This window comes from Protopterus annectens, chromosome 2.part0 (genome assembly GCF_019279795.1).
Source record: "Protopterus annectens isolate FY-2018-M chromosome 2.part0, PAN1.0, whole genome shotgun sequence".
NCBI lineage: Eukaryota > Metazoa > Chordata > Ceratodontiformes > Protopteridae > Protopterus > Protopterus annectens.
In genome coordinates this window covers 986,190,928-986,206,481 of record NC_056728.1, presented here as the reverse complement: position 1 = coordinate 986,206,481, position 15,554 = coordinate 986,190,928, and the positions used below count along the sequence as shown (strand labels likewise).

Below are 15,554 nucleotides of genomic sequence, written 5' to 3'. Positions count from 1 at the left end.
ACAATAAAGCTCAAACAGACACTTGCCAGTGACAACATTTTCCAGTATCCCAAAGGAAAATACGTGAGAGGCACAAAAAAAAACAGGAGTTGACTAGAAGAACTGTGAGTGCCTTGGACTTAAACGAGAGCCTGGTGTTGGGATATGAAGATGAACAGAAAGGAGACTGGCAACACTGATATTAGCGAATAAATGCGAGATTATAAAGGGTCAATCAAATTTGTGAAAGATGATTCTGCAAGAAAAGGAGAAAGACTTGACTTTTGTTGCGTTTGTGAATTTGTGGGCAAATTTTAAAGCGTATACCTCACTTTATGTCATTAATACTTAGCAGGACACTAAAAGGAAAAAATAAAACTAAGAAAAAACATTTTTCATCTTAACAGTATTTGTATAAAACATTTGATGATATAAACTGTATGTTATACAGTAAAGCAGATGTGTGCCGTATGTAATCAAAAGCATCTTAAATATGGGGGAAACGGTGAGTCTTTTCAGTGATTGTTGCACGTAATAAAGATATTAAAGTACACAAGTACATTTTTAATTTTAAGAAATATAGGCACTGCAATTTAAAAAAAAAGTGATGAAAGGCTGGACAAAAGCAATTTTAAGTTAATATGCTGCAATCTTGGGCTGTTGTGTGGGGATTTTGGTGTAAAAGTGCACTGCTATATTATATTAACATTTCAGATGTTTTCTCTTATTTGTTGCATAGGTGAATATCTGGATCAGTGCCCTTGGCAACATCTAAAAATACGTGTTTTCTGTAAGCAAGCAGGCTTGAAAAATGTCTAGCATATGCAATGATATTTGCAGATGTTCAGCAGGATTTAAGAAGTCTGCAGCCAAAGGTAGTTGTATATTCTGGTATTATACTTCTTAATAGAATTGTCACTGTTTTCTTTGGCCCTGTATTCAGTTCGTCTTTGTATAAGCCTCATGGTGCAGTGGGATAAAGCCCAGATTGCACCTAACATAGTCAATGTTCGACTAGAAGCATAGGTACTAAAGGGACCAGGTTGGGGGGGGGGGGGTAGTGAGTGAGTGGTCGATGCTGGCTTGCTGTTCCTATATGAGGAAGACTATCTAAGCAAAGGGACTCCTGGCAAGGGAGGAAGATTATGTTGCCATGTATTTACATTCAACCAAAACTGCTACTAGAGAGCTTAAGAAAATCTTGGGAGAAATAATCAGCTTTCAGCAAGGATTATTACTTATAGTTGAGAATGGGAATTTGCAACAATGAGGCTGCATCTAGGGGACCTAAAAGGGAAAATAATACCACAGGGGATAGATTTCTGAAGAAATGTGTGAAAATATTTGATATGGAAGACATGAATTTGGTAGTAGTGAATTTACATATTATTCTCCAAGGTATAATAACTGGGCTAGACTACATAAAAATTATACTTCACATTTCAGTGAATACTTTGACATGCATTCGATAACTATTTTGGATCATGCACTGATAAAATCTTACATAAAAATGAAAGGTAATGAAGTCAAAATGAGATACTGATGCTTTCCCACTCATCTGTTAAAAAGAGGAGTTTAAGGAAGGGGTTGTGGAAATTATTTGAGGGTTACTAGGGAAGATAAAACTTTCTTCAGAAGTTACAGCTAGGGAGTGGGATAAAATGAAAGTGAAGTTTAAAAATAAGGTACAAATAAAAGAAAAAGAGATATGATTAAGAAGTAATATGAATTATTTAGTAAGGCTGACAAAGGGTAAAGAAATGCAGAATAAGCCAAATCTCACAGAACAAGAAGTGCAAATACAGAGTGCTAAAGAGAAATTAAGGTAGTACCTGGATAATAAGCATGAGTTTAGAAAGATTGTTGTTAAGCAACTGTTTTTTTGATAACTCCAGAGCACAAAAACTTTTAGCACAATCATTTAGGCAACAGAAAATAGAAAGGGTTGTCGCCAAACTTAGGGAGCCTATAAGAAGTAAATTAATGATGGATCCTATAGTGGTATTTCTGATATTTAGATAATTTTATGAAAATTTGTATAAAACAGAGACGTGGAAATCAAAAATAACATTTATGGAACACTTAAGTATGCCAAGTCTAGAGGTAGGTGTGGCTCAACAATTAACAGTTAAGATAGGAAGAAATGAGATAAAAATGGTGATGTATAATTAATCTGCAGGAAAGTCTCCACGAATAGATGGTATTCCCATGGAAGTTTGGAAGTTAGGAGGGAAGAAAGTGATAAAGATATGCAAAGTTTTGACTAACAGTATTTTAAAAGGGGGAGCACCAATATCTTGGAAGAAAGACGTGGTGGCTTTAATACCTAAAGACGGTAAAGACGCATCAGACACAGCTTCATATAGACCCATTTTTATAAAGTGTTTATGTCTATATTAGCTAAACGAATGGCAAAGGTATCGGTAAAACTAGTAGATATGGATCAACGTGGTCAAACATTTGGCAACACACAAAAAATAAAAAAAAGATGATGATGATGATGATCCAAAGGGAAGCAGATTGGAAAAAAATACCAGGTCCGTTGGTGGGTCTTGATGCAGAGAAAGCATTCGACTCAAGTAAACTGAGATTTTATGAGTATGACAATGGAAGCATTTGCATTCTCTGATTCAATAATAACGTTAATTAGGAAGGTATACGTGGGATCAGAAGCAAGAATTTAAGTAGGAGGATTTATTTCTGATAAATTGTTTCTGAACAGAGAAACCAGGCAAGGATGTTCTCTTTCCCTTTTATTTGCTTTATATTTAGACAGACAGGCAAAGAAAATAATGGACTCAGAAATTCAAGGATATAACTGATATGGTACTCAAGAAAAGCTGGCTTTATTTGCAGACTATATTAATTTGTACCTGACAAATGCAGAAAAGGACATCTTAATGATGTGGAACATTTTGAGACAGTTTCAAGTCTTTCCAGGATATAAAATACATAAAAACAAAACAAAGGTTATATAGCAGTAAACTATGTACCCAGCCATAACCATATTTATGGGGACAAGATAAGATGAAGTACTCAGGAGCTTGTGTTTTAAAGGATTCCATTATCACAGCTAAGAATATGTGGGAAGTGAGTAAAGAAAAGATAACACAAAACTTGAGAAGCTGGAAGCGCTTGATTATGGATATGGATAGTAAAATACAAACAGTGAAAATGTTTCCAGTCCCTTTAGTTTTACATGCAAATCAGGCATATTTTTATCAATCAGAGGAAAAGTTGTGGACCATAATTGACAAAGAGTTGAAGGAATTTATTTGGGAATGGAAGAGGATACAAGTCAAGTGAAATAAGCTGATTCTCCCCACAGAACAATGTAATTTAGGATTACCTAATTTGAAGTGATATTTTTTAAAGCTATGCAATTTAGGGTACAAACACACAACACAAGCAGAAGGTTATAAGTCAAATTGGAAAATAAGGGATGATGAAACTGGGGGGGGGGTAGCTCAAGAAGTAAGGGTAGATGATTTTGGATGCAAATCCTTAATAAAAATAACACAAACCATACAAAATATTATATTCACCCATTAGCAGAAACTATTTTACAAATTAAGCCAACATAGGAATGGAAAAAGGACATTTTACCAATAGGAATTACCACAACTAGAAGCATAGAAAATGGGCAATGGTGGGCTGCAATTTACTGGAGAAAATAAGCAAAGAACCAAGATTCTGGGAAAAAAATAACAAGAGCTAGGAAGGTGACAAACTGAGATGAGAGTAAGGAGAAGTTTGTCGTACAGGTTACAGACTACCTTCCCTACCAGGGATTGATAACAGAGTATAGGCAAACAGAAATGCAAAGGAGATAGTTAAATGAAAAAAAAAAACAGCTCTGGTGGTGTTTTTAGTTTCTAATTAGTCGGGCTTATAAAATACTATATGACAATTATACAAAAAAAAAATCAAAGGAGAATATAAAATATTGGGAAGTGGGAACATATAAAGCAGTATACAAAGGAAAAACTGGCAGACATCTGTAGGGCTCATAACTATGCAACATAATCCAGTTTAGGGTTTTTGCTTGGAGGTGTTTGCACAGGTAGTTTTATACCCCAATAGATGTCAAATTTTCTCAGGCAATTAGCAAATGTTGGAGGCATGATGTGAAGAACAGCAATTTGGAACTTTTTAAAGAATGCAAAAAGTTGGCAGACTTTAAAAAATTCACTACATGATACACTTGTCATAATTGTCGGGGGATCAAATGGTTGTAATTAAGGAAACAATTCTTCTGAGCTGGGATACAAGACCTGCATTGCCTAGACATAAATAAGGCCTTACTAAGATTAATGCTGTAGATTGCCCAAAAAATCAATTACAAGAAAATGGAAATCAAAACCTAAAACAGGTGTAACTGGAGTACTGAATGTTGTAAAGGAGATAAAAGTACTAAAAGTGGGATCTTTAGAAAAAAGAGGAGAAAAATACAAAAATAACTGAAACTTGTGGGAACAATACATGCAGAGAAGTGTTCAAGTGGTGGAGATAAATTTAAGGGAAGGCAGGAATTGACAGCAGTTTATGTAATACTGGAGTTAATGAAAATTGTTAAACTCTATACTTCAAGAAAATAAAAAAAAATGTAGGAATAGTTTGTTTTCTTTTTCTGTTACAGTATATGCACATATGCCCCCTTTTTTAATGTCATGTTTAGTAAAGACGTTAAAAAAATTCTTATAGATGGAACAGTAATTTGCCCTTGTTCAAGGCTCATTTGTACAGTGATATGTCATTCTTTTACTTATAGTAACTGTGACATAACTTACTAATATTTGGTAACTACTGTACATCTGTAGGCAAGCTAAAATCATAGACTGAGGAATTATACTTTTTTTTTTTGCAAGCCCTTTTTTTACTGCTCTACACTGTGACTCTGTTTAAAGCAATAAGATCATTGGTTTCTTAAGATTACCTTTTATTACATTTTTGTTATAATGTCATGACTTAATTATTTCATGTAAATGACTGCAGAGACTGTCTACATCAATAGCTGTATACATTTATTAACCAGACTAGCCATTTAAGGGGGGTGCCATACATGTATTTTTTACTTAAGGTAAATCGAGGTGCAAAGATGTTAAAACATTTTGTCAGAATCTGTGTACAACATTTAGACTGGGGATTTTTCAATTGGCAGTCTTTTTTAATCATGTTTCTATCTCACTGACATGTCATTTCATTCCACACCTTTTGTACTATAATCTCAAACTTTATTTTATGTATTTTACCCATGGATCATCCTACTGTTAATTTGGGTATTGTGATCTCCCTAATTTATTAGTCTATTTTTCTTCTGGTGGTATCACAGATTATTCTGTTTTTCCTATCAAGTTGCCAGTAAAGCCTTTTTTTGTCATCTCTAAATTGCTTGTTAAAAATCTTTTCTTCATATTTCTAATTGTATCTCCTTACTTTCTGGGCCTATGCACTGACTTTTAATTTCTTGATAGAAATGATGTAAAACAAATCTTGATGTATTTTATCTTCTGCTTTTTTTTTAGGACATCCAACTTTCTACAATTTTTTATTGACCAATTTCCTTTTCTATACTCCTCTAATAACTGTACTTCTTCTTCTTCTTTTGGCTTTTCCCGGTTAGGGGTCGCCACAGCAGATCACCTGTCCGCTCATGATTGGCAGTGGAGTTTTATGGTGTCGAGTTGCCAGCCTGGCCCCCAACCTTCCATAGAAGGCACACACACACACACACACACACACACACACACACACACACACACACACACACACACACACGCGCACTCACATCTAGGGTCAATTTAGAGTGTCCAGTCCACCTACTGCATGTCTTTGGGAGGAAACCGGAGCACCCGGAGGAAACCAACGTGACCACAGGGAGGACATGCAGACTCCGCACAGAAGGCACCCCAGCCGAGAATTGAACCGGAGAACCTCTTGCTGTGAGGTGGCAACGCTAACCACTGCACAACCGTGGCTGCTATAATTGTTTCGAATTGGTGTGGCCATAATGGCTTTCTATATGTTCCTTTGTTTTCATTTTTCCTGGCAATACCTTGTCTTCTAGTTTCTCCATTATAATGCTTCTTTTGATTTCTGTTCTCTCAACACAGAGGAGCGATGAGTACATTCTGAGGTCTTCACAGATAGCCGATCTATTCATTCTGTCCTGGAGAACAAGCCTAGACACCCTGTGAAGGACCCTCGCTACTGCTGCTGTTGCTTGTATCCCTGACCTCATCCTCTCAGTCACTACCTAGAGCTCATGACCAGAGGTGAGGAAGTGGACACAGACTGACTGTTAAACTGACAGCTTCATCCTAACACTCGTCTCTTGCTTCATCACCACACTTTGGGATATGGCCTGTATCAATGCTACTGCTTAACCAATCCACTAGGCAAACTCAAGACCATTTCTACCCTCACTCATGAGCAATATCCCAAGCCACCTAAACTCCTTCACCAGAGTTGTTGTCTCCATTCACCTGGAGATAGGAAGCCAGTCTTTCTAGGAAAGAACTAAAATGTCTGATATGCAGATGCTGACTTTCATGCCAACCACTTCACACTCAGCAATGAAACATTCTGCTGTACAACAGAGATCAAAGTCACTCGTGGCATGGATGAGAAGTACATTTGTAAATAAGAAACTGCAACCATCATGTTTCCCAAACTAGATATTATTCAGATCTTGGCTGCACTTTTACATCCTGAAAATCACAAAATCACAAATAGGAAGACATACAAGACATACCTTGGGCAGAGTACTATGCCACCAATAATGTATATGTTTTAATCCCAAGAATGTATACACTGATCAGGACAAGTACATGTTTAAAGCAATATTTTTTTTTGCCATCTAATACATCCTCATTCAAATACATCTGTATTTTCTAAAGCAGAGGGCATTCCAAAATAAAACTGTGGTGAAAATCTATACCTTGTAAACCAACCAGGAAACTGTACAGGACTGTACTGTCTGAAACATTACTGAAACTGTACTGAAACAGGAATACTGTAAATGAGGGTGACAGCAGTAGTATTCAGATGAATAACCTACTCACAATAAACAAAGTTATACCTCGCAGTTAAAAGAAAAGCTTTAAATGGAAAAGATCTTTAGTAGTGAAGGTCTGTCTATTCTACAAAATAAACAAATCTAGAAAAACACTTATGTTCTTGTTACTACTAGAATCACAAAACAAATATATATATATATTACACTCTATTACAATTGCATAAAATATGACCTTTGTAAAACATAATAAAATAACACAGCCAAGGTTAACATGCCAGGGTATCCAGAAATTCAATACACAGTTGAGACATCAAGCTGTTTGTTAAGACAAAATTGAATTAGGTGTGATTAAATATTGGGTGGTTGGCTTCACAACTGGCCAAACAAAAAAGACTAAAAAAACCTTTCTGCTGATGACCGGTTTATGTTGTTACATTACCTGAATATTTCTCAGCATATCATAACTTACTGTTCAAATGAACTCAAAAATCACAACTTGATGCATTACCTTTTCTGTTAAACACATTACTTCTTCTGCAAGAATGTCATCTTCAGCCTCAGGGTCTAGATCCAGTAGATGGAGAGATCGACAACACACCACAGTCACATTGATTGGCAGCTCCTTTAAAACACTTACAACGTCCTTGTGATTCTGCCCAAGTAAAGAAATACCATTTACCTAGAACAGCAAACACCACACAACATAAAGGGGTCAATAAGGACTGGAAACAATATAAAACTTTATTAACATTTAATAATCCATTCTACCAAAGTGCATGTCATAGTCCCAGTCAGTCTGGCACAGCTACAAAGTCTAAGCAGGTTGGTAAGAAAAAGCAAACATTTAATTTGGCTAACTCACATCTGGCTAAAATGTAACACAGCTATAAAGGGAAATTATGTAAATGGCACCATCAGTTGCATTATCCCATGCAAAACATTGAAAGAGGTATAAATGAAGTCACTTTGTAATATATCATCAAAATAGGGGACTTCACTGGAGTTATTCTACACAATTTAATAATGAAAAATTGCAAATGAAACAACTAGACTATGCACTGAGAGAGAGAGAGAGAGAGAGAGAGAGACACCAGAAGAAACCATAACTCGCATTAGACCCGGTTTCACAACTTCTACAAAAGAAAGAGCATTTTCTAAGCTGGTTCTATTTAATTGGAATCAGCTTCAAGTAAAGGTGAAACCACAAAACATTCTGGAATTGTTCAAAATTTAACTAAAGGAACACATTGAAAGAATCTGCATGCTCATGCTATGTTGAAAGAGCTGGTCTTCGCATCTTAATGCCTGTAATCTTCTAACATACTACTCAAATTTAATTACAGTACATTTACTAATCTTTACCTAACATAATGGGGAAAATTCTTGTCAATTTGTATTTTAATATTTAGTTTATAAGTATGTCTTTTGTCTATGACAATTTTTCAGATATATTTTAAATGTGCCCTGCAGGACTGGGTCGTGGTTGAAAAGGGTCTGTCGACCATTCCACTTGCACAGTTATCAAACTAAAATAAATAAAATAAATATATTACTTTAAATGCAAGTAGTCAAAATTTGTTCAAGAATTTAATTGTTCCTGTATTAATCTCAAGTGCTATATAGCACACACCAGAAAGTCCTTTAAAATGCATACAAGAGTACTTCTGCGACACTAGACAAAATAATCCCTCACTTCACTGGTTGATAATACACATCAGGTACATGAAGGCGAATACGCATCATTTACTATGTCTAGCAAAGGGAGGTGACACTTTTTGCTTTAAGCATCCATGAAGCACGGTTAATTTTAAAATATGATAAACTTTCCCATCGAGTACTAAACACAGACCTGTCATGTCAGCTTTTGATTTAATGTCAAGTTTGGAGCTTTTACTGCCTTTATTATTAATGACGGTCTCTATATGATGATACTTGTAAGCAGAATTTTGATGCGTTTGCTCACTTTCACTTTTGTCTAGCCCCTTTAAGGTTGTAATTGCACAATAAGTGATTAACTGATGGCAACTGTTGAACTCTATATAATGTACTAACACTGTTCTGCTAACATCTTATTCTGTTCCCTTTGAAGTCCTTAGAGTGAGGTGCTTGGGCAAAACATCACAATTTCATTAAAGTGATGAAGTCATTTATCTTGCAACAGCATACAGTCACTGTGTTTTATTTTTTCCACCTGAATTTTGTTTACAGTTTACTTCAGTTTATACTGCTACTACATTTATTTGCATATTACTAGAGTTAAGGCACGTCTAGTGTAGTAATTAGACTGGAAGCACAAGAAGTAAAACATAACCTGCTGCACAGACGCTTCACTTAATGTGCAGGCTGTAATACTACCAGTTTTAAAATAACATATTCAAGACGTATTACTGCAACTCCCAACACAGTCTGACTGAATGAGCAAAAATGCAAACTTAGAAAACCAAGTCCAAGATTGTTGTGTTTTGAGTTTTTCCTTTACTCAGAAGTACAGTGATCTCAGAGTTGGTATACATAAGTTGGGGATGGGTGAGAGGATCGAGGTGGGGTGCAGCCTTCTGCAAAACAAGAACTTTAATGAAGAATAGTGATATTTGACATTTGCTACTCTCCTATATTTTCAAACTTTTTTCTTGTAATGCCAGAGCACACAGTTACAAGCCTCAAAATTTTAACAGGAAGCTCTGTTTTAATTGTACAGTACTTCAAATTATTTCTTTAACACAACATATTTACTCACTTAATGGTTTCATTAACTAGGTAAGTCTAACTACAGTCAGTGATTGTTTTACAGGGGAGAAAGTACAGTTGTGTAAAATCTTACCGTAACAGTAGATGTCCTTTCCTTCACTGTTGCAGTATTCTTAATATCTGGGATTCCCTGCCTTGGGCATCAGTTTTTCTTGCCCCAGATGTCAGGTGTCCCCCTAATGGGAAGCAATCAAATCTATAAATACAAGGATATACCTCCAACAAAAAAAGCAAATACACCAAAAAGCTTTTAGAGCATAGTAAGTGAGAGTAGAGGTATAGCCAAAAGAAGAGAGGGGGCTGGAGGGAGGGTAACCAGGACTGCAACAGTGAATACACTCAAACATCTACATCTATGGTAAGTGTACACAACTATACTATGTCCTTCGTGTTTCACTGTTGCAGTCATTACATTTCAGTAGATTCCCAAAGCTAAGGTTGGGAGGAGGAATTTAAATAGAATCAAGACCAGCTATAAGGCCCTGCAAGACTGCAGTTGCAAAACCAGCTCTGGATTTAGAGAAAACTGGCAAATGATAATGCTTGGTCAAAGTATGTACAGAACTCCAGGTAGCAGCTACTAGGATGTCCCTAGTAGGGACACCCCTGAGAAAGGCTGTAGAGGTAGATACAGCCCTGGTTGAAATGGGTCTGATGCCCTGTGGGATAGGTTTTTCCATGGTGATTATAGCAGAAATGAATGCAGTGGCCTATCCATTTTGAAATGGTTTGTTTTGAAATAGCTTTTCCCTCTGTCCCTGCAGCAAATGCCACCAGCAGTTGTTCAGATTTCCTTTGATGTTTAGTCCTGTCCAAGTAGAATCTAAGCTGTCTGTGCACATCTAAAGAGTGCAGTATTCGTTCCTCTTTGTTCTGTGGGTTACGAAAGAAGGTAGGCAAATGAATGGACTGATTAAGAGCCACACTGGATACCACCTTGGACATAAAGGAGGGATTGATTCTGAGGGACACCCTGTCCGCATGAAAGATGATGAAAGGTTCCACTGCCATAAGGGCCTGTAATTCAGATATCCTTCTTGCAGAGGTGATTGCTAAAAGGAAAGCTGTTTTCCAGGAAATAAATTTTAAATCTGCAGTAGCAGCTGGCTCGAAAGTAGGAGGAGTGAGTTTCTCCAAGACAAAGTTAAGATCCCAGACTGGAGTTGGAGCTCTCCTGGGTGACCTTAAATTTTTGGCCCCTCTGAGGAACATCTTGAGTAGTGGGTGAGAGAACAGGGGAGGCTCTGTGCTGTAATGAGCTGAAATGGCTGAGGCATGAATTTTGATGGAGGAAAAAGAAAAGCCCTTATGAAGCATCTCAGTCAAGTATTGTAGAATCTGAGGTAAATTGGGCACTGCTGCGTTCATTCCTTGAGACTGGTTCCAGTTACAGAATCTTCCATTTTGCAGCATAAGATTTTCTAGTACTAGGCCTCCTTGCCTCTAAAATTATATCCATCACTGATTTACTGAGGGATGGTAAAGGAGAGATTAGGTACTTAGCCAGGCTGCTAGGGTCAGGGTTTGCAGATGAGGGTGCAGAATCTGGTTCTCCTGCTGAGACAACAGGGGAGGAATCTGAGGCAGGTGCCATGGAGCCAAACGTGACACGCTGTGCAAGAGTGGGTACCAGTGTTGGTGAGGCCAATCTGGTGCAATTAAAATCATCCTTGGCTTATCTTGTTTGAGCTTTAGTAGTACCTTGGAGAGCAGAGGCAGAGGAGGAAAGGCATAAACTGATAGGTTTTTCCCTCTGAATGATAGAGCATCCACTTTCCAAGCTAGCTTGTGGGGAATCCTTGTGCATAATTTGTCCAGTCAATGGTTCTGGGGGAGGCAAACAGGTCTATATCTGGGCTCCCTCATTTGCTTGTCAACCTGTTGAAAATCCTTGGTTCCAGTTTCCATTTGTGTGGGTCCATGAGGTTTCTGCTTAGTCCGTCTGCCAGTGTATTTAGTTTTCCTGGCTGGAACTGAGCTTGTATATTCACTTGGTAGTTCAAGGCTGTGTTCCAGAATGCCATGGCTAGTCTGCAGAGGGGGTAAGAATGTGTACCCCCCCTGCTTGTTTATGTACCACATGACAGTGGTGTTGGCCGTCTTTACCATTAGTTGTCCTGGAAGAATGTGGTCCTTGAAGTCTGTCAGAGCATTCTGTACAGCTAACATTTCCTTTTGATTTATGTGCAGGTGCATTTGACTTGGGTACCATTTGCCCTGAATGCACTTCCCTGCCAGGTGAGTCCCCCCCATGCATAGTCTGATGCGTCTGTTGTTAAGATTTGGGTGGCAGGGGGTAATGTTAATGGTAGTCCCCTGTTTTGGTGGCAGGCCTCTGCCCACCAAAGGAACTATAGGCGTAGGCAAGGTATGATAAGAATCCTTGCTTCTAGATCCTGTGAATGTTGACACCATAGGCTTTTGAGATACCACTGTAGTTTCCTCATATGCAGCCTTGCATATGGAATTAGAAGAATGCAAGAGGCCATGAATCCCAAGGCTTGCAGTATTTGCCTTACAGATAGCTGGGTTGTTGTGGCCACTTGTTTGAAGTAAGTTGTCAAATGAATCTGTTTCTCTGGCGTGAGGAAAGCCATCTGGAAAGCTGTATTCAAGCTTGCTCCCAGGAGTATAATTTGTTGACAGGGCACCAGGTGGAATTTCTTTTCATTTATGGTGAACCACAGACAAGTCAGTACCATTTGAACAAAGGTCAGATGATTCAAAAGAATGTCCTTGCTTTCTGCCTGAATTAGACAATCGTCCAGGTATGGGTATATTTGAATATTTCTTTGCCTGCAAAATGCAATGACTGGAGCTAGGCACTTTGTAAATACCCTGGGCACAGTAGATAAGCCAAAGGGCAGTGCAGAAAACTGATAGTGCATGTAGCCTGCTTTGAAGCGTAGGTATCTTCTGCAAGACTCCCTGATAGGGATGTGCAGGTATGCTTCTTTTAAGTCTAGTGTTGCCAACCATGCATCCTTGCCTAGCATAGGAAGCAGCTGGTGAAGAGTCAGCATTTTGAATTTTAATGAGTTCCCAGTTTTTGGACTGCAGACCAATCTTTCCGCCTAAAGGAGCATTCAGTTGGGAAGTGCTTGGAAGTTTTAAAAGCAAGTCATTGAGACAGTTTTCCATAGGGGGGGAGTCTTACTACTCCCAGGTTTAGGTGCAGAAACCAGCCACTGCCTAGTCTTGTGTGTCCCTTGGGACTGAAACCTGGGGTTTCTGCTGTGTCTGGGTTTGGCTTGAGAAGACGTGGAAGGGGCTGGAAAGGACCAATTTTTAGAGGGCCAGTGCCTACTAAATCTAGGAGGCTGAACTTGTAAGAAATCTTTAACAGTTTGCATAGATTTAGCTTTATCTTCCATCTTTTTAAGAACTTCCTCAGCCTTGTTGCCAAACAGGCGGTCCTGATTTAAGGGAGCATCCAACAATTTAGCTTTAACATGATCAGGCAAACCTTGCTCCTTAAGCCAAGCATGCCTTCTGAGCACAGACCCAGTAACAGCAGCCCTGCAAGAGGCCTCTAATGAAGCAAATCCACATTGCAAAGTATGTTGTTCAACCTGTTCAGCAAAATGCGTTAAATCCTGTAATTCTTTATTTTCAGAACAGTCAGGAATTAACATCATTTTCTGTTTAAGCAATCCAATAACATGTTCTTGATACTTTAACACAGGCATGGGCAAACTATGGCCCGGGGGCCACATGCGGCCCGTTAAACGTTTTGATTCGGCCCGCCAAACTTGAAAAAATTTAATAAATTAACCTTGTTAATGTTTTATTTCCCCTGCAATTCTGATGTTTCCTCACTAGATGGCCACTCTAGATATATTGGCTTTGTTGAGGTGACCCACCAATCAATATATCACCGATGAGATGAGCGGACCCAAGAAAAGGAAAGTTGACAGAGAATGTCGAGTGTTCAATAAGGAGTGGACAACTAAATATTTTTTCACTGAACACCGATCATCTGCTGTTTGCCTGATATGCCAAGAAACTGTGGCGGTTTTTAAAGAGTATAATATTAGCCGTCACTTTGTCACAAAGCACGCTAATTATGCTAGCAAGCTCTCAACAAAAGAACTGGAAGCTGCTGCTGAGAAGTTGGCAGCTAATTTGAAGGCTCAGCAAAGTTTTTTTCACTGTCAAACTGCCATTCAAGAGTCAAGTACCAAGGCCAGTTTTATGCTTTCATTCAAAATAGCAAAGGCCAGCAAACCACTGTCTGAGGGCGAGTTTTTAAAAGAATGTATTGTAGAGACAGCAGGTATTTTGTGCCCGGAGACCAAAGACAAATTTGAGAAAATCAGTTTATCACGACGGACAGTGACTCGCCGTGTGGAACTAATAGATGAAGATATCACCAGCAGATTAAACAAAAAGGCGAAGTCATTCACTTTTTATTCTTTAGCACTGGATGAAAGCAACGATGTCAAAGACACTGCTCAGCTCCTCATTTTTATCCGAGGAATCAACGAAACTTTTGAAATAACGGAGGAGTTTTTGACAATGGAGTCTCTGAAAGGAGAAACACGGGGAGAGGACTTGTTTGAATGGGTGTCTGCTGCCATCGAAAACATGAAGCTTCCCTGGAGTAAGCTTGTTAACGTCACCACAGATGGATCTCCGAATTTAACGGGAAAAAACGTTGGCCTGCTGAGGAGAATCCAGAATAAAGTGAAACATGAAAACCCTGACCAGGATGTCATTTTCCTCCACTGCATCATCCACCAGGCATCTCTATGTAAATCGGTGTTACAGCTGAATCATGTTGTGAATCCTGTGGTGAAACTCATCAACTTCATATGCGCACGGGGACTTCAGCACCGTCAGTTCATTGCGTTCCTGGAGGAAACTGATGCGGATCACCAGGACCTGCTTTATCACTCCTGTGTCCGCTGGTTGAGTTTGGGCAAAGTGTTTCAATGAGTGTGGGAGCTCAAAGAGGAGATTAGCGTGTTTTTGGAGTGGCAGGGGAAGACTGATGAATTTCCTGAGCTGAGCAACAAGAGCTGGATGTGTGACTTTGCGTTTGCTACGGACGTATTTTCACACTTGAATGAGCTCAACGTGAAATTGCAGGGGAAGGAGCAGTTTGTGCGTGACATGTACACAAATGTGAAAGCCTTCAAATCCAAGCTGGCTTTATTCTCCAGGCAGATTTTGAACAAGTCATTCACTCATTTTCCTAGACTAGCCACGCTGAAAGAGGCCGGAGCAAAAGTAAAGAAATACAGTGAGTCACTGGATGCACTGCACGGAGAATTCTGCCGTCGGTTTTTGGATTTCGACAAAATTGACAAGTCACTTCAATTGGTGGCCTTTCCTCTGTCACAAGACCCCGAAACAGCTCCAGAGGAGCTTCAGCTCGAACTGATCAACCTTCAGTCCGACCCTGCCTTAAAAGAGAAGTTCAGCTCTCTGAAACTAAATGACTTCTATGCTTCACTCAATGATGCAGCGTTTCCAAATCTAAGGCGCAGATGATGTTGGCTTTGTTCGGCTCTACCTTCGTGTGTGAACAGACCTTCAGCGGCATGAACATCAACAAAGCCAGCCACAGATCCAAGTTAACAGACCTACACCTCAGATCCATCCTGAGAATCGCCACAACAAAACTAACTCCAGACTTTGATGCGCTGGCTAAAAAAGGAGACCAACAACACTGCTCCCATTAAAATGTGTGTGTCTCCGTGATACGCGTTGTTAAAATAAACAGTCTTGGCGCAGATCAAATATAACGGTTCACAGACTGACTTGCTGCAACTGTTTCGTCCTTGCACTGGTCGTTGTTGACTTT

At 38.8% G+C, this 15,554-nt stretch overlaps 1 protein-coding gene across 8 annotated transcripts in view; it reads right to left on the bottom strand.

Moving 5' to 3' along the window:
• The window catches only part of MPDZ (multiple PDZ domain crumbs cell polarity complex component), a 3,829,210-nt gene that overhangs the window by 2,567,033 nt on the left and 1,246,623 nt on the right, over nt 1-15,554 (bottom strand). For all 8 annotated transcript variants that reach the window (XM_044061234.1, XM_044061239.1, XM_044061240.1 and 5 more), the window contains exon 15: nt 7,506-7,676. In XM_044061234.1, the coding sequence (XP_043917169.1) occupies nt 7,506-7,676 (171 nt within the window). The remainder of the gene's footprint in view (nt 1-7,505; nt 7,677-15,554) is intronic.